The 22,179-nt window shown below is 42.7% G+C and overlaps 1 protein-coding gene across 1 annotated transcript in view; it reads right to left on the bottom strand.

Annotated features, from left to right (window-relative positions):
- Positions 1-14,421: 14,421 nt before the first annotated feature.
- Positions 14,422-22,179, bottom strand: part of PRXL2A (peroxiredoxin like 2A) — a 19,812-nt gene continuing 12,054 nt past the window's right edge. The window contains exons 3-6 of the mRNA XM_029244797.1: positions 20,431-20,521; positions 19,526-19,849; positions 18,757-18,921; positions 14,422-15,913 (exon numbers count right to left, since the gene is read on the bottom strand). Coding sequence (XP_029100630.1) covers positions 15,797-15,913; positions 18,757-18,921; positions 19,526-19,849; positions 20,431-20,521 — 697 coding nt within the window. The 3' untranslated portion in view covers positions 14,422-15,796. The remainder of the gene's footprint in view (positions 15,914-18,756; positions 18,922-19,525; positions 19,850-20,430; positions 20,522-22,179) is intronic.

The raw sequence follows: 22,179 nt of genomic DNA, 5'->3' as shown, positions 1-22,179 counted from the left end.
ACGTTTGATGGCCCAGACTATGCTCTATCTTGGTGAGTGTTCCATGTGAGCTTGAGGAGATTGTATATTCTGCTGTTGGACAAAGCAGTCTATCAATGTCCATTATATACATTTGATTGATGACTGTTGTTGATTTCAACTATGTCCTTACTGGTTTTTTGCCTGCTGGATCTATCCATTTTCTGATAGATGGGTGTTGAAGCCTCCAACTGTAATGATGGATTCATCTGTTTCTCCTTGCAGTTCTACTGATGTTTGTCTCATGTATTTTGATGCTCTGTTGTTAGGCGCATACATATTAGAATTGTTTTGGGTTCTTAGAGAATTTACCCCTTTATCATTATGCAGTGCCCTTCTTTTTCCCTGATAGCTTTCCTTGCTCTAAAGTTTGCTCTGTCTGAAATTAATATAGATACTTCTGCTTTCTTTGGATTAGTGTTAGCATTGTATGTATTTCTCCATCCATTTGTTTTGTCTTTTAATATTTTAAAAATAAATAAGTTTATTTATTTATTTATTTTTGGCTGCGTTGGGTCTTTGTTGCTGCATGTGGGCTTTCTCTAGTTGCGGCGAGCCGGGGCTACTCTTTGTTGAGGTGTGTGGGCTTCTCATTGCGGTGCCTTCTCTTTATTGCAGAGCACGGGCTCTAGGCACATGGGCTTCAGTGGTTGTGGCTCGCGGACTCTAGAGTACAGGCTCAGTAGTTGCGGCGCACGGGCTTAGGTACTCTGCGGCATGTGGGATCTTCCCAGACCAGTGCTCAAACCTGTGTCCCCTGCATTGGCAGGCGTATTCTTAACCACTGTGCCACCAGGGAAGTCCCCATTTGTTTTTAATGTATACATGTCTTTATATTTAAAGTGGGTTTCTTGTAGATAACATATAGTTGGGTCCTGTTTTTTGGTCCACTCTTGACAATCTTCTTTTATTGGTATATTTCAAACATTAACATTTAAAGTGATTATTGATATAGTTGGATTAATTTCTACCATATAAGTTTTTATTTGTTGACTTTTTTATATTGTTCCTATTTTTGTCTTCCACTTTTTTTGCTCTTTTATAGTTTTAATTGAACAGTTTATATGATTCTGTTTTCTTTCATTTCTTAGTTATATCACTTATCCTTCTTTGTTTTCTTTTTTTAGTGTTTGCCCCAGAGTTTGCAGTATACATTTGCAATTAATCCAAGTCCACTTTCAAATAACACTATACCACTTCATGGTGCAGTGTGAGTACATCGTAATAATAAAATAATTACAATTCCTGCCTCCCATCCATTGTATCATTGCTATCATTCACTTCACTTATACATAGCATATATATAAGCATACATAATTGAATATATTTTTACTATTATTATTTTAAACAAACTTATCTGTTAGATCAATTAAGAATAAGAAAAATAAAAATTTTTGTTTTGCCTTCACTTATTCCTTCTCCAATGCTCTATTTTCTTTATGTAGATCTGAGTTTCTGACTATATCATTTTCCTTCTCTCTGAAGAACTTCTTTTAACATTGATTGCCATGCAGATATACTGGCAACAAAGTCCCTCAATTTATGTTTGTTTGAGAAAGTCTTTATTTCTCCTTCATTTTTGCCAGATACAGAATTCAATGTTGATGTTTTCTTCCCCCACCACTTTCTTTGTTTCTTTGTTTCTTCCTTTCTTTCTTCCCTCCCTCCCTCCTTCCTTCCTTCCTTCCTTTCTTTCCTTATTTATTCTATTTTTTTGGCTGCACTGTGCAGCATGTGGGATCTTAGTTCCCTGACCAGGGATCGAACCTGTGCCCCCTGCAGTGGAAGCACAGAGTCTTAACCACTGACTGTCAGGGAAGTCCCTCCCCCAACACTTTAAAAATTACACTCTACTCTCTTCTTGCTTACATGGTTTCTGAGGAAAAGTTGGATGTAATTCTTATCTTCATTCTTCTATAGGTAAGGTGTTTTCTCCTCTGATTTTTCAAGAATTTTTCTTTTTGATTTTGTGCAATTTTACTATGATATACCTAGGTGTAGGGTGTTTTTTGTTCTTGTTGTTTTGTTTTTGCATTTATCCTGCTTGGTGTTCTCTGAGGTTCCTTGTTCTGTGGTTTGGTGTCTGACATTAATTTGGGGGAAATTCTCAGTCATTACAGCTTCAAACATTCTTTTGTTTCTCTATTCTCCTTCTGGTATAACCATTATGCATATGTTACACCTAACTTTTAGTTGTCCCACAGTTCCTGGATATTCTGTTCTACTATTTTCAGTGTGTGTGTGTCTGTGTGTGTGTGTTTGCTTTGCTTTTCAGTTTTGGAAGTTTCTTTCTTTTTTGTTTTTTTGAATTTTGGAATTTTATTTCATTAATTTTTTTATACAGCAGGTTCTTATTAGTTATCTATTTTATACATATTAGTGTATATGTCAATCAAAATCTCCCAATTCATCCTGCCACCACCACTGCCTCCACCACTTTCCCCCCTTGGTGTCCATATGTTTGTCTTTACATCTGTGTCTCTATTTCTGCCCTACAGACGGGTTCATCTGTACCATTTTTCTGGGTTCCACATATATACGTTAATATACGACATTTGTTTTTCTCTTTCTGACTTACTTCACTCTGTATGACAGTCTCTAGATCCATCCACGTCTCTACAAATGACCCAATTTCATTCCTTTTTATGGCTGAGTAATATTCCATTGTATATATGTACCACAACTTCTTTATCCATTCGTCTGTCGATGGGCATTTAGGTTGCTTCCATGACCTGGCTATTGTAAATAGTGCTGCAATGAACGTTGGGGTGCATGTGTCTTTTGGAATTATGGTTTTCTTTGGGTATATGCCCAGTAGTGGGATTGCTGGATCATTTGGTAATTCTATTTTTAGTTTTTTAAGGAACCTCCATACTGTTCTCCATAGTGGCTGTATCAATTTACATTCCCACCAACAGTGCAAGAGGGTTCCCTTTTCTCCACACCATCTCCAGCATTTGTTGTTTGTAGATTTTCTGATGATGCCCATTCTAACTTGTGTGAGGTGATACCTCATTGTAGTTTTGATTTGCATTTCTCTAATAATTAGTGATTTTGAGCAGCTTTTCATGTGCTTCTTGGCCATCTGTATGTCTTCTTTGGAGAAATGTCTATTTAGGTCTTCTGCCCATTTTAGGATTGGGTTGTTTGTTTTTTTAATATTGAGCTGCATGAGCTGTTTATTTATTTTGGAAATTAATCCTTTGTCCATTGATTCGTTTGCAAATATTTTCTCCCACTCTGAGGGTTGTCTTTTCATCTTGCTTGTAGTTTCCTTTGCTTCGCAAAAGCTTTGAAGTTTCATTAGGTCCCATTTGTTTATTTTTGACTTTATTTCCATTACTCTAGGAGGTGGATCAAAAAAGATCTTGCTGTGATTTATGTCAAAGAGTGTTCTTCCTATGTTTTCCTCTAAGACTTTTAAAATTGGCTGGTCTTACATTTAGGTCTCGAATCCATTTTGAGTTTATTTTTGTGTATGGTGTTAGGGAGTGTTCTAATTTCATTCTTTTACATGTAGCTGTCCAGTTTGCCCAGCACCACTTATTGAAGAGACTGTCTTTACTCCATTGTATATCCTTGCCTCCTTTGTCATAGATTAGTTGACCATAGGTGCGTAGGTTTATCTGTGGGCTTTTTTTTTTTGTGGTATGCGGGCCTCTCACTGTTGTGGCCTCTCCCGTTGCGGAGCACAGGCTCCAGACGCACAGGCTGTGGACACGCAGGCTTAGCGGCCATGGCTCACGGGCCCAGCCGCTCCGCGGCATGTGGGATCCTCCCAGACTGGAGCACGAACCCGTGTCCCCTGCATCGGCAGGCAGACTCTCAACCACTGCGCCACCAGGAAAGCCCTATCTCTGGGCTTTCTATCCTGTTCCATTGATCTATATTTTTGCTTTTGTGCCAGTACCATATTGTCTTGATTACTGTAGCTTTGTAGTATAGTCTGAAGTCAGGCAGTCTGATTCCTCCAGCTCCATTTTTTTCCCTCAAGACTGCTTTGGCTATTCAGGGTCTTTTGTGTCTCCATACAAATTTTAAGATTTTTTGTTCGAGTTCTGTAAAAAATGCCACTGGTAATTTGATAGGGATTGCATTGAATCTGTAGATTGCTTTCGGTAGTACAGTCATTTCCACAATATTGATTCTTCCAATCCAAGAACATGGTATATCTCTCCATCTGTTTGTGTCATCTTTGATTTCTTTCATCAGTGTCTTATAGTTTTCTGAGTACAGGTCTTTTACCTCCTTAGGTAGGTTTATTCCTAGGTATTATATTCTTTTAGTTACAGTGGTGAATGGGATTGTGTCCTTAATTTCTCTTTCTGATCTTTCATTGTTAGTGTATAGGAATGCGAGAGATTTCTGTGCATTAATTTTGTATCCTGCAACTTTACCAAATTCATTAATCAAAACTACTCTAGTAGTTTTCTGGTGGCATCCTTAGGATTCTCTATGTATAGTATCATGTCATCTGCAAACAGTAACAGTTTTACTTCTCCTTTTCCAATTTGTATTCCTTTTATTTCTTTTTCTTCTCTGATTGCTGTGGCTAGGACTTCCAAAACTATGTTGAATAAGAGTGGCAAGAGTGGACCTCCTTGTCTTGTTCCTGATCCTAGTGGAAATGCTTTCAGTTTTTCACCATTGAGAATGATGTTTGCTATGGGTTTGTCGTATATGGCCTTTATTATGTTGAGGTAGGTTCCCTCTATGCCCACTTTCTGGAGAGTTTTTATCATAAATGGGTGTTGAATTTTGTCAAAAGCTTTTTCTGCATCTATTGAGATGATCATATGGTTTTTATTCTTCAATTTGTTAATATGGTGTATCACATTGATTGATTTGCATATATTGAAGAATCCTTGCATCCCTGAGATAAATCCCACTTGATCATGGTGTATGATCCTTTTAATGTGTTGTTGGATTCTGTTTGCTTGTATTTTGTTGAGGATTTTTGCATGTATATTCATCAGTGATATTGGTCTGTAATTTTCTTTTTCTTTCTTATCTTTGTCTTGTTTTGTTATCAGGGTGATGGTGGCCTTATAGAATGAGTTTGGGAGTGTTCCTTCCTCTGCAGTTTTTTGGAAGACTTTGAGAAGGATGGGTGTTAGCTCTTCTCTAAATGTTTGATAGAATTCACCTGTGAAGCCGTCTGGTCCTGGACTTTTGTTTGTTGGAAGATTTTTAATTACAGTTTCAATTTCATTCCTTGTGATTGGTCTGTTCATATTTTCTGTTTCTTCCTGGTTCAGTCTTGGAAGGTTATACCTTTCTAAGAATTTGTCCATTTCTTCCAGGTTATCCATTTTATTGGCATAGAGTTGCTTGTAGTAGTCTCTTAGGATGCTTTGTATTTCTGCGGTGTCCATTGAAACTTCTCCTTTTTCATTTCTAATTTTATTGATATGAGTCCTCTCCCTCTTTTTCTTGATGAGTCTGGCTAAAGGTTTATCAATTTTGTTTATCTTCTCAAAGAACCAGCTTTTAGTTTTATTGATCTTTGCTGTTGTTTTCTTTGTTTCTATTTCATTTATTTCTGCTGTGATCTTTATGATTTCTTTCCTTCTACTAACTTTGGGTTTTATTTGTTCTTCTTTCTCTAGTTCCTTAGGTGTAAGTTTAGATTGTTTATTTGAGATTTTTCTTATTTCTTGAGGTAGGATTGTATTGCTATAAACCTCCCTCTTAGAAATGCTTTTGCTGAATCCCATAGGTTTTGGATCATTGTGTTTTCGTTGTAGTTTGTCTTTAGGAATTTTTTGATTTCCTCTTTGATTTCTTCAGTGATCTCTTGGTTATTTAGTAACGTATTGTTTAGACTCCATGTGTTTGTATTTTTTATGTTTTTTCCCCCATAATTGGCTTCTAATCTCATAGCATTGTGGTCAGAAAAGATGCTTGATATGATTTCAATTTTCTTAAATTTACTGAGGCTTGACTTGTGACCCAAGATGTGATCTATCCTGGAGAATGTTCCGTGTGCACTTGAGAAGAAAGTGTAATCTGCTGTTTTTGGATGGAATGTCCTATAAATATCAGTTAAATCTATCTGGTCTATTGTGTCATTTAAAGCTTGTGTTTCCTTATTAATTTTCAGTCTGGATGATCTGTCCATTGGTGTAAGTGAGGTGTTAAAGTCCCCCACTATTATTGTGTTACTGTCGATTTCCTCTTTCATAGCTGTTAGCAGTTGCCTTATGTATTGAGGTGCTCCTATGTTGGGTGCATATATATTTAAGTTGTTCTATCTTCTCCTTGGATTGATCCCTTGATCATTATGTAGTGTCCTTCCTTGTCTCTTGTAACATTCTTTATTTTAAAGTCTATTTTATCTGATATGAGTATTGCTACTCCAGCTTTCTTTTGCTTTCCATTTGCATGGAATATCTTTTTCCATCTCCTCACTTTCAGTCTGTATGTGTTCCTAGGTCTGAAGTGGGTCTCTTGTAGACAGCATATATATGGGTCTTGTTTTTGTATCCATTCAGCCAGCCTTTGTCTTTTGGTTGGAGAATTTAATCCATTCACGTTTAAGGTAATTATCGATATTTATGTTCCTATTACCATTTTCTTAATTGTTATGGGTTTGTTTTTGTAGGTCCTTTTCTTCTCTTGTGTTTCCCACTTAGAGAAGTTCATTTAGCATTTGTTGTAGAGCTGATTTGGTGGTGCTGAATTCTCTTAGCTTTTGCTTGTCTGTAAAGCTTTTGATTTCTCTGTCAAATCTGAATGAGATCCTTGCTGGGTAGAGTAATCTTGGTTGTAGGTTCTTCCCTTTCATCACTTTAAATATATCATGCCACTCCCTCTGGCTTGTAGAGTTTCTGCTGAGAAATCAGTTGTTAACCTTATGGGAGTTCCCTTGTATATTTTTTGTCATTTTTCCCTCGTTGCTTTCAATAATTTTTCTTTGTCTTTAATTTTTGTCAGTTTGATTACTATGGGTCTCGGCATGTTTCTCCTTGGGTTTATCCTGTCTGGGACACTCTGCACTTCCTGGACTTGGGTGGCTATTTCCTTTCCAATGTTAGGGAAGTTTTTGACTATAATCTCTTCAAATATTTTCTCGGGTCCTTTCTCTCTCTCTTCTCCTTCTGGGACCCCTGTAACGTGAATGTTGTTGGGTTTAATGTTGTCCCAGAGGTCTCTTAGGCTGTCTTCATTTCTTTTCATTCTTTTTTCTTTAGTCTGTTCCACAGCAGTGAATTCCACCATTCTGTCTTCCAGGTCACTCATCTGTTCTTCTGCCTCAGTTATTCTGCTATTGATTCCTTCTAGTGTATTTTTCATTTCAGTTATTGTATTGTTAATCTCTGTTTGTTTGTTCTTTAATTCTTCTAGGTCTTTGTTAAACATTTCTTGCGTCTTCTCGATCTTTGCCTCCATTCTTCTTCTGAGGTCTTGGATCATCTTCACTATCATTATTCTGAATTATTTTTCTGGAAGGTTGCCTATCTCCACTTCATTTAGTTGTTTTTATGGGGTTTTATCTTGTTCCTTCATCTGGTACAAAGTCCTCTGCCTTTTCATTTTGTCTTTCTGTGAATGTGGTTTTCCTTCCACAGGCCACAGAATTGTAGTTCTTCTTGCTTCTGCTGTCTGCCCTCTGGTGGATGAGGCTCTTCAGTTTGGGAAGTTTCTATTGAGATATCCTCAAGCACAGAGGTTCTTTTCTCAGCTGTGTCCCGTCTATTTGAAAGCTCATCAAAGGCATTCTTCGTTTCTGTTCCAGTGTTTTTTATCTCTAGCTTTTCTTTTTTATTCTTTCTTAGAATATCCATCTCTCTGCTTACATTGTCTATCTGTTGTTTCATGCTGTCTACTTTATCCATAAGAGCCCTTAGCATAGTAATCATAGTTATTTTAAATTCCCGATATGATAATTCCAGTCATCCCTGCCATATCTGAGTCTGGTTCTGAGGCTCATTTTTGTCTCTTCAAACTATGATTTTTGTCTTTTAGTATGCTTTGTAATTTTTTTTTTTGATTGCAGGGCATGGTATACTGGGTGAAAGGAATTGCTGTTTAGCAATTTAGTAATGTGGGGGTGGGGTAGAGGGAGTGTTATTAGTCCTGTGATTAAGTCTGAGTCTTTTACTGAGCCTGTGCACCTGGACTGTGAACTTCCCAAGTGCTTCTTAGTATCCCATCCCCACATAGGTGGGACAGGTTGGCTAGAGTGGGCTGTAGTTAGGGATTTCCTTTCTCCTACATGGAAGGCTAGAGTCTGCTGGAGTAAGGTATTTCTTTTCCCCCATGCCAGCTAGGCTCTGGTTAGATAGCTCTGGCATAGTTCAAAATGGTTGCTTTTCCCCTCCCCCTGCCAGAAGCATGAGGGGATTTTTCTCTAATACTTACTGTGAGAACCTGGTCAAGTTTCTGGAGGTAAAACTCACAAAAGTGTGGGGACTCCCTATGACTTAGTCCCCTGGAGTTTTTGACTCGAAGACTTGCCCACACTGAGCCTCCAGCAATTCATCAATTACAGTTTAGGTATTCTTGTCCTAGAATTGGTGCCCACAGAGGTTTCTACACATGGATTTGTACTTCAGTAAGTTGTAATTCTCTGTATTGGCCTGTTGGACTCTCCACTTTGGGGGCCAGCAGTTTTCCCTGTTGCCTCATTTCTTTTAAAGATCTAAGAAGAGTTGTTGATTTTCTAGTTTTTTACTTGTTAGGATAGAGTATTAACTTCCAAGCTCTTTACTTGGGGGGACTGGAAACTGGAATTCTGTTAACCTTTTATTGATTTGTAGGAACTGGTATTTGAAAAACCATCCTTTTGTAGTTTGAATTGCAAGTGTTTTTTCCCTGTTGTTTATTGGCCTTTTGACTTTTCTTATGGCTGTTTTTGCCATCCAAGCTCTATTATTTATTGAGGAATAGGCTCTATACTGGGTGCTGAGGAAACCAGGATGAACAAGATCAACAATTCCCTGCTTTCCTGGAATGTCCAGTCCATTGATCCAAGGAGGGCTGGTTCTGTAACAACAGCATAGAGATCTGGGCTATAGGTTTGACCTGATGAACGAATTATATGAATTATACAGGGCTTGTAGCTACCAAATCTAGAATAGCCCGTAGATGACACAGATGAAGAAATAGGCCTAGAGAAGAAAGAGACCAGCACAAGGTTTCCTAGCAAATTGGTGTCCCAGCTCTGGAGGCTTAGTTCAGAGCTCTTTTCTCTCCATCAAAAAGCTGCTCCTGACCAGTTTGGGTCCTATAACATCATCTCCCCAGAATTCTGTTTTCCCCCATAAAGTGAGGGGTAGGATCAAGATTTTAACTGACTCAGTCTGTACTGAGGGAGCATTTGGAGTAGGAAATGGAACCAGAATGTCTTGCTGGATGTGGAGAGTAGTTCGAGGCACCATCTGCTAGGAGGAAGCTTGTAAGGAGCTGCCCTATGGACTGAGCCAGAGAGGCATTTCCAGGGACTTGGCCTCTCCCACTGGCCACACTGCGACCATTCCCATTCTAATTAGGCTGGACCAGCCCTGAGCAAGTACTTCTGTAATGAGAAACTTCTCTCATCAACTCTTTGGTTACTGTGAAGCAACAAAGATAGGATAAGTGCTTATTTCTTTATTCTTTTCCAGGTTTTAAAATGAATTGATTTCTTCGTATCATCCAATGATTTTTTTATTTTTTAAGGATCATTATGAACTTACGGATATCTGATGTGTTTTAGTCCATTTTAACTAAAGATGCTCATATTGTCCCATCTTTAGCAAGAAAGAACCTTTTCAAGGTGGATCCTGGGTCCTTTCTTTCTACAGGCCTTCAGTAGTGTATGGGAGCTTGCTTGACAACCGCTATGACAAGATGTTCCAGGCTCATCTTGTACATTCTCTGCCCTAAGCTTGTAATCAGCCATTTCTCCGAGGAGGTCCTTGGATGTTAGAAGACCACAGTCTGGGCTCATCTGCCTCTTGGGAGAGTTTCTTCGTGTGTCCTGACTGAACAACATGGAAATTAGGGCATGGGTGTCTCTTGCCTAGCTCTAAAACAGATACTCTATTCAAGCCTTAGATATAAAAGGGGAAAATTCCTTGTACTTCTCTAAGATATCACAGTTGTTTCTCAATTTAAGGCAGTGGTTTTCCACCTTGCCTACATACTAGAACCCCCTAGGGAGCTTTAAAAAAATACTGGATCCATCCTGGATGCATGCCCAGAGATTCTGGTTTAACTGGACTAGGATCTGGCCTGGGCAATAGAATTTGTAAAAGTGTGAAGCAGCCAGATGGTGTGGAACCCTGGCTGCACATTGTTTATCATTCCATATGTGTTTTTACACTTTACTACCTTGTGTATGGAGGTTTAAAGGTTACTGTTGTGCAGTCTTAAAAATTTATATAAATTGTATCCTACTGAGTGTACCACTGGGAGCTTGTTTTTACCTAGCATGGTTCTGATGCATCCCAGTTGATACTTACACCTCTGGTTCATTCATTGTAACTGTTATAGCTGGTTAAAACCTTACTTCTACATCATCATTTTCTGCTCTCTTTTACTGCAAAATTCATGTGCAGTTAGTGGTTCAGGTCAAAAACCTTGGAGTCATCCTTGACTCCTTTTTTAATGTCCCAAATCCATTCATTTGGAAATCCCCTTAGCTCTGTCTTCAAATATATCTGACAATTTCTCATCACCTCCACTGCTACCACTGGGTTCCAGCCATCATAATCTTTTGCCTGGATTATTGCAGTAGCATCCTAAGTGGTCTCCCTGGTTGATCTCCTGTAATTGATTGTCTCAAAGCAGTCAGGATAATATAAATCAGATCATTCCTCTTCTCAAAACCCTCCAATGGATTCCCATCTCTCTCGGTAAAATCAAGTTTTACCTGGGCCTGCCAGAACATGGCATGCATTTCTACCATCTCACCACCTTCTGATCTTGTTACTGAGTCCAAGATCGTACCGCTCGCCGCCACGTCAGGCCAGTAAGTCGAGAGAGGAGTTGTTGGGGCAAGGAATAGCAACTTTATTCAGAAAGCCAGCAGACCAAGAAGATGGTGGACTAGTGTCCCAAAGAACCATCTTACCCGTTAGAATTTGGGCTTCTTTTATACTAAAGGGGGAGGCAGGTAGCTGGTTGTTGCATACTTCTTGATGCAGGAATCCTTTGTTCTTGCAGCTGTCCACAGAGGTCTGGTTACACTGTTCCTATAAATTTCCAACAAGATAATTGCTATTTTCTATCTGCAACGTTTTTTCTTAATTTTTTAAAATTTTTGGCTGCATTGGGTCTTTTTTGCTGCATGTGGGCTTTCTCTAGTTGTGGCAAGCGGGAGCTACTCTTCGTTGCGGTGCGCGGGCTTCTCATTGCAGTGGCTTCTCTTGTTGCAGAGCATGGGCTCTAGGCGCACGGGCTTCAGTAGTTGTGGCACATGGGTTCAGTAGTTGTGGCTCACGGGTTGTAGAGCACAGGTTCAGTAGTTGTGGTGCACGGGCTTAGTTGCTCCGCAGCACGTGGGATCTTCCCGGACCAGGGCTCGAACCCGTGTCCCCTGCATTGGCAGGCGGATTCTTAACCACTGCACCACCAGGGAAGTCATATTCTGCAACTTTTTAAAGGTCAAAGCCTTAAGAATGGGCTATCCTGTATACTTCAGGCTATAGGCAACATTCTTTTACAAAGGTGCAGAGCCAGCATGACTAAGCACAGGCCACAGAGCACAAGAGTTAGCACTAAAGGAATAGATCCAGTATGGAGTCAGGCTTGTGCTTCTGTTACAGTCTCATCTACCTCTGCTCCTCACTCATGTTGCTGTAGCCACATTCGCTTTCTTTTTGTTCCTTGAACATAATCTCATCCCCACCTCTGGACCTTTGGATTTGCTGTTTCCTCATTGATCTGAAAAGGGTACTGCTTTTGAGAAATCAGTGTATTGGGGAAAGGAACACAGAAGCAGGAAAACAAAACAGACCCGCCTCTCACCTGTTTTCCCATTGCCGATTCACTGTTCCTCTGGTTACCTCTTGGTTCAGGGGCTTGATCCTATCTGAAATGACCTCTTTACACTGGCCACCTACCCAAATCTTCTCCACCTTGAAGGTTCAGTTCCAGCCCAGGCTCCCTCTACATCCATGTCCATACCATCCCTGACCCTTGCCATCCAAAGACTATTTTCCAAAACTCATCAGAGATTACCAGGGGCAGCCTGGTTCTGGGTAAGTTCTCTTAAGAACCCAGCCTGGTTCTGGGTAAGTTCTCTTAAGTTGTGAGCACTGGTCTTCTAGACTTAATGCTAAATTCTTTTAAGATGGTTCTCAACTTTGGTTGCATATTGGAATCACCTAGGAGCTTTAAGAAATGTTGTTACCTGAGTCCCATCCCTGAGATTCTGATTTAATGGGCCCGGGTGTGTGGCCAGGACATCAGAATTTTTTAAAACCCCCTCAGGTGATTCTACTGTGCATCCATTTTGAGAACCATCAACTTTCCTACAAGGACTGTCTCGTATATTCTCTCGGTAGTTTGAATTATTATGGATTCTCGATTAGTTTATAAAAGAAAAGAGAACCTGCTAATGCTTGTCAAAGGCTAATCACAGCGATCAGTCCCCCCACCTGCTTTCTGTAATTTTCCACTACTCTGACTCTGCTCAAGCCCCCGCTTGTCTCCCCTCCCACTTCTTCATTTTCCCTTTAAAATTCCAGTCACCTTTGTACAGAGCCTGCCTGAATTCAGTTCTATACTGAGGGCTCTCCCCTAACTACAGGAGTTACCAAGTAAAATCTGTCTACACTACCTTTAACTAGTGTTTGGCTTTTCTTTAACCATCTCCATTTAACAAGATCCTTAGGTGATTTGCATGTATATGAAAGTTGGAGAAGCACTGTTTCATAATATTTATCATTCCCTAAATGACTTCTAATAAACAGCCCTCAACTACAGACAGGAATTATTATGCCCATTCTACCATTGAGAGATTAGGGTCAGAGCTTTGCTCAAAGTCACACAGTTAAACTAGAACTTGAACCCACTATAGAACTCAGTCTGGCGTTCTTTCCATAATGCCATGCTAATTGGAGAGAGAAGACACAATGCACGTAAAGACCCAGGAGTAAAACAGCTGGTGAAGGAGATCACAGTAAGGTTCCTCTCTAAACATCCATTGCAGCAATGTCCTTGCAGGCTCTGCTCTTCTTTGGTTGCAGGAGAACTGTTTCAGAATCAAGTGTCTTCTAGGCACCAAAGAATTCTCATGTGGGGGCTTACCTGGTGGCTCCGTGGTTAAGAATCTGCCTGCTGATGCAGGGGACATGGGTTCAAGCCCTGGTCCGGGAAGATCCCACATGCCGCAGAGCAACTAAGCCCGTGCGCCACAACTACTGAGCCTGCGCTCTAGAGCCCATGTGTCACGACTACTGAGCCTGCGTGCCTAGAGCCCATGCTCTGCAACAAGAGAAGCCACCACAATGAGAAGCCCACGCTCTGCAACCAAGAGTAGCCCCTGCTCGCCACAACTAGAGAAAACCCGTGTGCAGCAACAAAAACCAAACACAGCCAAAAAATAAATAAATTAATTGATTAAAAAGAATTCTCATCTGGGTTATCCTATCAATAGCTGGAGTCCCAGAGATTACAGCTACTGGGGGCTGAGTCACTGTATTGACCCTCTTCAAGTACTAAAGAGCGCTGCCTCAACGTCTGCAGGAGCCCAGCACTTCAGGGGCCCCTGCACATACCACATAGCCGCCACCACATGAAGTCAGACCCAGTCCTGGTCTTAGTCCTGAACTAGCTGCCCCTACTTACTGTACACTCAGTGTCGTCACGCCTGCCTTCCCAGCTTTACCTCCAACCTCAGTCTTCATCCTTGCTTTCCTGGATAAACACTGACTCCCCTCCTCCTGGCTGCTTTGGTTCCTTGGGTAAATACAATAGTTTCCCCTTATCTGTGGTTTTGCTTTCCACCCTTTCAATTTCCCACAGTCAACTGCCCTCTGAAAACATTACATGGCAAATTTCAGAAAAAAACAATTTATAAGTTTTAAATCACACACCATTCTGAGTAGCATGATAAAATCTCGTGCTGTCCCGCTCTGTCCTGCCTGGAATCCCCAGCCATCAACATCGTCTGCTGCTGACTTCCAATCACTGACATTGTCATGGCTCAGTAATCCAGGATCACCTGAAGCAGACAATCCTCCCTCTGACTTAGTGTCAAAAGGTCAGTAGTAGTCTAACCCTACATCACAATGCCTACATCATTCACCTCGCTTCATCTCAGCACATAATCATCTCACATCATCACAAGAAGGATAAGTATGATAGATGTTTTGAAAGAGACCACAGTCACATAACTTTTATCACAGTATAGTATTATAATTGTTCTATTTTATTATTAATTATTGTTAATCTCTTATTGTGTCTAATTTATAAATTAAAATAATAGGTACGTATGTATAGGAAAAAACACAGTATGCATAGTGTTCGATACCTTCCATGGTTTCAGGCATCCACAGGGAGTCTTGGAACATATACATATGAGGGGACCACTGTAGTCCTCTTCTCTAGACTCCCATCCCCGCCTTCCTACTCCTGGGCCAATTTGGTGCCTTGAGCAGACTCCCTAGGGCAGAGCTCCCTTCAGGCTCTTGCTGACCTCATACTTACTCACGTGACAAAATTTCAAAGATAACAAACCAATGAACTAAGTTACATTTCATCTTCTCTGTCCTTCTTCCTCCTCAGTCACCAAATTAGGCTAGAAAACCATCAATAGGAAAGCAGCTACCAGTTTTAAATGCCAAGTCATTCCTCTAGGAAAGTCAGTAAAATCACTAACATGAATGACAGGATGAACTTTTCTGGGCATTTGGAAACCTCTTAGATCATTAGAACTAGAGGAACTCCTCCCCCGACCCTACCCCATACACATGCAGAATACTGATTTTTCATGTTCAGTGTCTTTGGCCCCACTGATTTAAAAAATTCAGCCGTTACTACGGTAAATATTTTTATTGTTAGTTTTGTCAGAAACGTTTGTACATATGGGCAATTTCTGATGCCTGATTTTATTAGAGCCCAATTTTACTGATCATCTCTTCTAGAAAATCAAATCTCCAAGATTAGAATGGAAGACAATGAAAAAATAGATTTCACTTTATAGTTTACCTTTATCGAGCCATCCAAAGCACATAGTTCTTTTATACGAGTATTACTTCAACATAATATAATAAATCATAACAAACCAGTGAACTAAGTTACATTTCATCTTCTCTGTCCTTTTTCCTCCTCAGTCACCAGATTAGGCTAGAAAACCATCAACAGGAAAACAGCTACCAATTTTAAATGCCAAGTCATTCCTCTAGGAAAGACAGCAAAATCACTAACATGAATCATTCATTGAAAACACAAGCCAGAACCTTATACCGTTAATCTTCAAGTCAATCACCAACTTTTCTTAGATTTTTAAAGACACGAAAATGAAAATCATTTCAAATAACAGCACTCAAACACCATATATGTTTGTAATGAGGTGTAGCAGTCAACTTTAAGCCTCAGATTTTCCAGGTTTTAGCTGAAATAAGCCTTATTAATTAGCTTTTTAGATTTTTATCAGTCTTGTTTGGGGGTTATTTTGCCTTATTAGGCCTAAACAGAGTACAATATTAAAATATGTTAATTGTCTATACTGAGAATATGGCATAAATGGGTTTCTAACTCCTTAGGGACAGCAGTGGAAACACAACACATCCCATGAACACGGGTGAGAGCCCTAGTTATCCCTGAGCTGGGCAGTTTCACACAATCATTTCTTCTCTGAGGCTGAAGTCTGTGGTTTGATGATCTTCTTAGCAGCTTCCAGAACAGAAACTAGGTTTACTTTGTCTCCAAATTCTTTTTCTCGGTGCTCCAGAAGAATGCCCTGAAAGGAAACAAGAGGGTACATCAGTCCTCACTCTTGAGTCATTCATTCATGAGACAGACACTGAGCGCCAGCTGTCCAACAAGGCCCTTGCTTGGGCAGCAAGGAACAGAGATCCGAATTGGTCCCGGCTCTGCCCTTGAAGAGTTCAGTCTTTTGGGGAAGGTAGATCAGGGGAGGCTCCTCCGCAATATTTGGACTGTACAAGCAGCACTTTGGGAGCCGGAAGTCAGGAGGCTTCACAGGTGATAGAGCATGTCTACAGGTAGAGATGCACGTAAAAGAACATTCCAGGCAGAAAGAACAGAATGAGCTTGCACAGAAAAGCCTGGAGTTGTGGAAGTAGAGCTCAGAGGTCAGACCTTGACAGGCACTAAGTGAACACCTGAAAAGGGAGACGCTATCTTTAGTTTTCCTACGAAACTGGAGGCCACTCACTTCTGATACCATGAAGCAAAATGCACTAAGACATACTACACCCCAAAATACCCTAAAGTTGTAAAAAAGATAAAATGTGTTTGAGATCAGCATCAAGGAATCCTTGTTAAAGGGTTCTTTGATAGGTGACAAATTAAACTCAAATTGAATTTAAAAAATAAACATTTATAAACATGTTCTTTGTACCATTATTTATAAAGATTTATAAAAAGAAAAGTGCCACCACACTGTGGTGACTACAGAGAAGCAGATCAGGAAAGTACATTCACTCGCTCATTAGCGCGGTTTGCAGACGTTAAAAACACTGAGGAAGAACATATGATGACATGGGGAAATGTTCATGACACGCTGTTAAATGAAAAAAGAACATCTAGTTTAGTAAGGTACCGTTTTCTAAAAAAAAAAACAAAAGGCCTGTCAGCTCAGCTCTGTCCTAAGAGGTTGTCCCTGGTAGCTGAGCTTATAGAATGGCTCTCCCCACCTTCTCTGTTTTCAAATTTCCTATGTTGAAAACACACTGCTTCTTTAAAGTTAAGTATGCTTTAAAGATTATTATGACAAAGGAAATCCCTACTGAGTGGCACCTGGCACAGTGGGACTGCAAAAACTCTGCTCTGAAGAAACACGGAGGTAAGCCCTGAGGCCAGGCCAGCCTGGTCAGCCTTCCACCAGGAAGGAGGAAGACAGGAGCTCCGGGGAGCACCAGCAAAGTCAAACAACACCCCAGGAGCGAGCCAGCAGGCTTGGGCAGCCCGTGAGCACCAGGTGAGTCACTGCCAGGCAAGAGGAGGCTGGCAGGTGAGCCAAACCCTTCCCTGGGGGCTGAGGAAAGGCAGAGATAGGAAGGGGAAGGAATCCCAGGGGCCCGGAGTGGGAAGAGGCTGAGGGATCCTGAGGAAGTGGCCTGCCCAAGTGCAAGGGTACCTGGAAGGGGTCTTTGGGAACCACCTCCAAAGTGGGGCTATGGGCAAGGGAAGGGCAGGGTCTCTGGAGCAGGACAGATCGGAGTTCCTGAGTTTCATTCCCTTTGCACCACATACTAGCCCCATATCTTTGGCTGAGTTATTTCATAGGCCCACTTCCTTACATGTAGATAGGAATAAAAATACCGACCATCCCAGACTGGTTGCAGAGAAGACAGGAGATCACGTATATGAGCACCTGGCACAAGGCAGGTACTCACTGGCAGCCGTTATCACTAAGACATTTCGATACATTACCAGAAAGTTAGCAAACAGGTTTATGTTATATCAGACACCAATTCATGCTAGATTCTCACACAGACAAGCAACTGCAGATACCAAGGTTTAAAAGGAAGAGATTCGAAATACAGCTTAAAATTGAAGGCATTCTAGTCCCACTAGCTTTCCTCCCCAACTGGGGAAAGTATGCAGTTATCAACGTCAGTGGTGAGTTCCACCATGCAGACCAACCCTGTCTTCTTTTTTCTTTTTGGCCGCACCATGTGGCTTTTGGGATCTTAGTTCCCTGACCAGGGATCGAACCCGTGCCCCCTGCAGTGGAAGCACCGAGCCCTAACCACTGGACCGCCAGGGAATTCCAACCCTGTCTTTTTACAGACAAGCTCAAATGTTAATGTCATGCCCGAAGTTGGTCAGACGAGCCTAGAAATCAGACCACTGGGTCTTCCTGCCAGGCCTTGAGCCTGCACTCACTGTACCCTGTCCTTTCTCTGAGGCCACCCGGCCTCTGCTGGCACTGCCGTGAGTCTGCCGTGGAGCATCCACCCACCCGCCTCCTGAGCCCACAGAGACCTCATCTCTCCACACCTTCCCTTAAGCCCCCGTGCTGACTCTGGATCCCCACAGCCAGGGCCTGAAATAGAGTGTGCAGAGAAGTCTGCTGCCCCTCCAGAGACAGCCAGGCCACCAGGACCCCCGCAGGGAAAGCACCACCCAGCACAGCTCCCTGCTGCTCCCCCAACGAGGTCTCTTTCCATTCCTTCTCTCCTCTTCACTTTTCTCTACTGTCCATCCTCAGTGACAGGGAACACTGCAAGGGAGTAAATTCTTCACAGAATAAAGACTCTGCTTTTGTTCTAGTGTAGAAAACAGAACTTGACATCAGGAAACCCGGGTCCAGGCTCCTGAAGTGCCACTGAGGAGCTGTCCTCCTTGGTGCAGTCACTTGCCCCCTCACAAGTTATTTACCTGCAAGACTCAGACTATGTCGCGATGTTACTGTGACGAGGGAGGGGGTCGTGTGTGAGGTGCCGAGAGAGCAGGCGTGCAATAAACGATCATTTCCCTCCCTTCCCCTTCCTCATGCTCCCTGGCTTTCTGGAAGGAAGGCTGGGAGACTCCGAGCAGGGAAAGCCACCCTCCCACCCGACACATCGGGGTCTCATGCTCACAGACCCACGAGTGAACACGCTAGCAATTTACCTGCTTTCCTGGTCCCACCACAAAAACTCCCCCAAGGATGAAGCCCTCGCCTTCCAGGTTTCCAGAAAAGCCTCCACTCCGGGCCCGGAAGAAGTTGTACCAGACACCCAGACGGACAAATCCCATGAACATCATCTTCCGCCTTTCCGGACCATAGAACTTCTTCTGTAGGAGTGAGGAAGACAGACCCCACATGAGTAGCCCATATGCCGGCCTTCCCCAGGGAGGAAAGTTCCCAGCAGGGCATCTGTGTTCAGACAAAGACCCAAAGGCTGCTGGTTCCTGTCCTCCACCACCCGACACACAGCTGCCACCCAGGAGCGCTCTCAACTGCCCGAGCTAAAGAGAACCCTGCGGCCTGCCACCCTGACTCTAATCTCTTGCTATGGACGTACAGGGTTCTTGGGCCTGAAAGAGTGATAACAGTCCTACATTCTGCAGAGGTTAGTAAAGGGGAAAGAACTATGGCTGCAATGAATTAAGGGACAGGGGCTTGTGCTGGGCAAACCCCTGCAGCGCAGGGAAACCGGTGGAGCTTTCAGCTATTTCCAAGGCTCCCATTCCCGGGTCACAAGTCAGGAAGGGCTCAAGTAATAACTGAAGGACAGCTCTTAAGTTTTTTTCACTCATGCTCTGCTCAGAGGGCTAGGGGCAGCTGAAAGGGAGGCCGACTCCAACTCCTGTCCAGACATGCTTTGGGCCACCGAACTCTCCACGCACAAGCGCAATCCCCAGCGGTCTGTGTCCGACAGGCTCACAGCACACGTACCTTTTCATCCAGGAAGATTTCTCCTTTGAAATAAGGCTGGAAGTCCTTCACTTCAGTCTTGACGTGCTCCTTTACCACTGCGTAGAGGGGGATGCCCAGCTCGTCCAACTTGGGCTTCAGGGAGGACAGGTCTGCAGCCTCCTGCAGAAGACAGGAAAGGTCAGGGGCATGAACTCTCGGGGCTCTGCAGCCAACCAGCACCCTCTTTCCTACAGGCCCAGAGCATGGCTGGCACCGAATGCAGAAGAACAAAGGCAACAAAATGCCAAGAACAATTAAGGCCTGTGTAGACCAGCAAAAGACTGTCCCAGTTGGGCACGAGGCCTCAGGATAGAGTGTCAGGTCCCCTCCTCAGCCCAGGTTCCTGTCCTGTCCATGGAGGGAAGGAGAGGCTAGTCTCCTGTTATGGGTGTCCTAACCATGGCCTGGGGAGCATCCGATAACTAAGAGCTTGCACCCAAACTCAGTCCTCCACTCCTAGCCACAGTGCTTCTCTCCTCATCTCCCAGCCCCTCCACTGCACTAGAGCAAACTAGCACAAGGGCCTAGCAGTCGGTCTCCATGCGGGCCATGTGAATAGTTGCCTCCACACCTCTGCTCAGCTGGCCCCCTCCCATTGCAATAACCTTCCTTCTTTCTCCAGCTCAAATCCTGCCCTCTAGAAAAGGATCCCTGTTCTAAAAAGCTCTCCCTGGCTAGCGCAGCCTGGAGTAAAGGCCTGATTCTCTGTGTATATCTAATCTTTCCTGCTTGGCGACTTTTTCTGTACTGAGTCCACTGGGTTCCACTAAGTTGAGCTTTGTCCCTTAAGTTCCCAAATGTGTCTCAGAGTCAGAAACTGCCTTCCATTTCTTGCATCCCTCAGTGCCTAGCACGTGGCTGGATATGCAGAAGGTACTAGGTACCAGGAGGAAAGATTCCAGGTGAAGGTGGACAATGGGGAGACCGCAGCTGAGCTGGGAAGTATGGACATCCCTGATTCTCAGGAACTGCGGGCTAGATGAAAAGATGAAACTCACACATCAGGGTAGAGCTTCGATGTTAAGAACAAACTACTTTTTCACATTTGGTGTCAGAATGAAAGAAACAGCAGGAAATCCTGTCAGAAGCAGCCTACTTGCCTCCAATACATTTGCTATATGGTGGCAACTGCATTTAATTTTTCATGTATTTTCTGGAACAACAACAAAAGGATAATGAAGCAGAATTCATTACAATGCATTTGTCAAGAGGTTCAGTGAGTGGCAGACTCTGCCCAAGAGCAGAGAGGACTACAGGTCTCATGTGGTCAAAGAGCACCTGTGTGTGAGAGGAAAGGTTTTACTCACTTTCCCTGGGCTTTACTCAGAAAAAGTGTGAAGTGGAAACTGAGTCACATGCCTCCCCCCTCAAAGTAACTTTACCTGCCATCCAACCATCCTTTTAGAAACATAAGTTTCCATAAAATGCTCTACCAGGGTACGGACCAGAGCCCAGAAAAACAGGTTGTAATTAGAGCAGGCGCTCCTGGAAACTTGGGGTTTAGCTGGCCTTGAGAAATCAAGTCACAACAGGCTTCCATGTTGGTATTTGGAGGCATCAGAGATTGGACTCAAAAGCCCTGAGTTTAAATGTCACCCGCTGTGGTAGGCAGAATAATACCTCCTAAGGATGGATGTCCACATCCTAATCCCAAGAACCCGTGAATATGTTTTGTTACATGGGAAGGGGGATTAAGGCAGCAGATGAAATTTCGATTGCCAAGCAGGTGATCTTAAAGGAGATTATCCTGTTTTATCTGGGTGGTCCCAATGTGGAATCACTAAGGTCCTTAAATGTGGGAGAGGAAAGCAGCACGGTCAGTGTCATAGTGACACAATGTAAGAAAGACTTGGCCAGCTATTGCTGGCTTTAAAAATGGAGGAAGGGGGCACGAGCCAAGGAATGCAGATGGCCTCTAGAGGCTGGAAAAGACACAGAAATTATTTATCCCCTGGAGCCTCCAGAAGAATTACAGCCCTGCTGATACCTTTATTTTAGCTCAGTGAGACCCATTTCAGAATGCTGACCTTTAGAACTGTAAGAAAATGAATCAGTGTTATTTAAAGCCACTGAGTATGTGATCACGTGTTACAGCAGCAATAGGAAATTAACACACCCCCTACAGCAGTATGACATTGTCACTACCTCTGTACCTCAATTTCCTCCTCTGTAAAATGAGAATGACAACAACAAGCTGTATTTTCCAGGAATGCAGTGGGGAACCAATGAGGTACCGACGGGAAGTGCCCTGAATGTATAGAACGATAGTGCACCATGCAATGTAGGCAGATTCTCAGCCAGCCCAACCACACAAGCAGGGGAGAGCTCTGCAAGGCTGAAAGGAAATGCCTCAGGATAAGACAGGACAACCAGGGGAAGGAGGATGGCAACTCGGACAGGACCGAAGCCATGACCTGAAAAGCAAAGTTTTCTCAAGAGCTGGAGTACTGTCGTTCCCAGTTCTCCCCCAGGCAAAGCCGTGAACCTCGGGACCTGGGTCTTCTGTCACTGACTGTATGACCACGGATAGGTCAACAAACCACTCGTATCCTCAGTTTACCTATGTGTAAAGTGACAAGGCTGGACCCTGCCTTCCCTTGACAAGCTTCCTCACTTACTGAACAGACGCAATG

The sequence above is a fragment of the Monodon monoceros genome, unplaced genomic scaffold, assembly GCF_005190385.1.
Source record: "Monodon monoceros isolate NGI ecotype Baffin Bay Population unplaced genomic scaffold, NGI_Narwhal_1 Super_Scaffold_4, whole genome shotgun sequence".
Classification (NCBI taxonomy): domain Eukaryota; kingdom Metazoa; phylum Chordata; class Mammalia; order Artiodactyla; family Monodontidae; genus Monodon; species Monodon monoceros.
The sequence above is the reverse complement of the archived record's forward strand: the minus strand, read 5'-3'. Positions and strand labels throughout refer to the sequence as shown.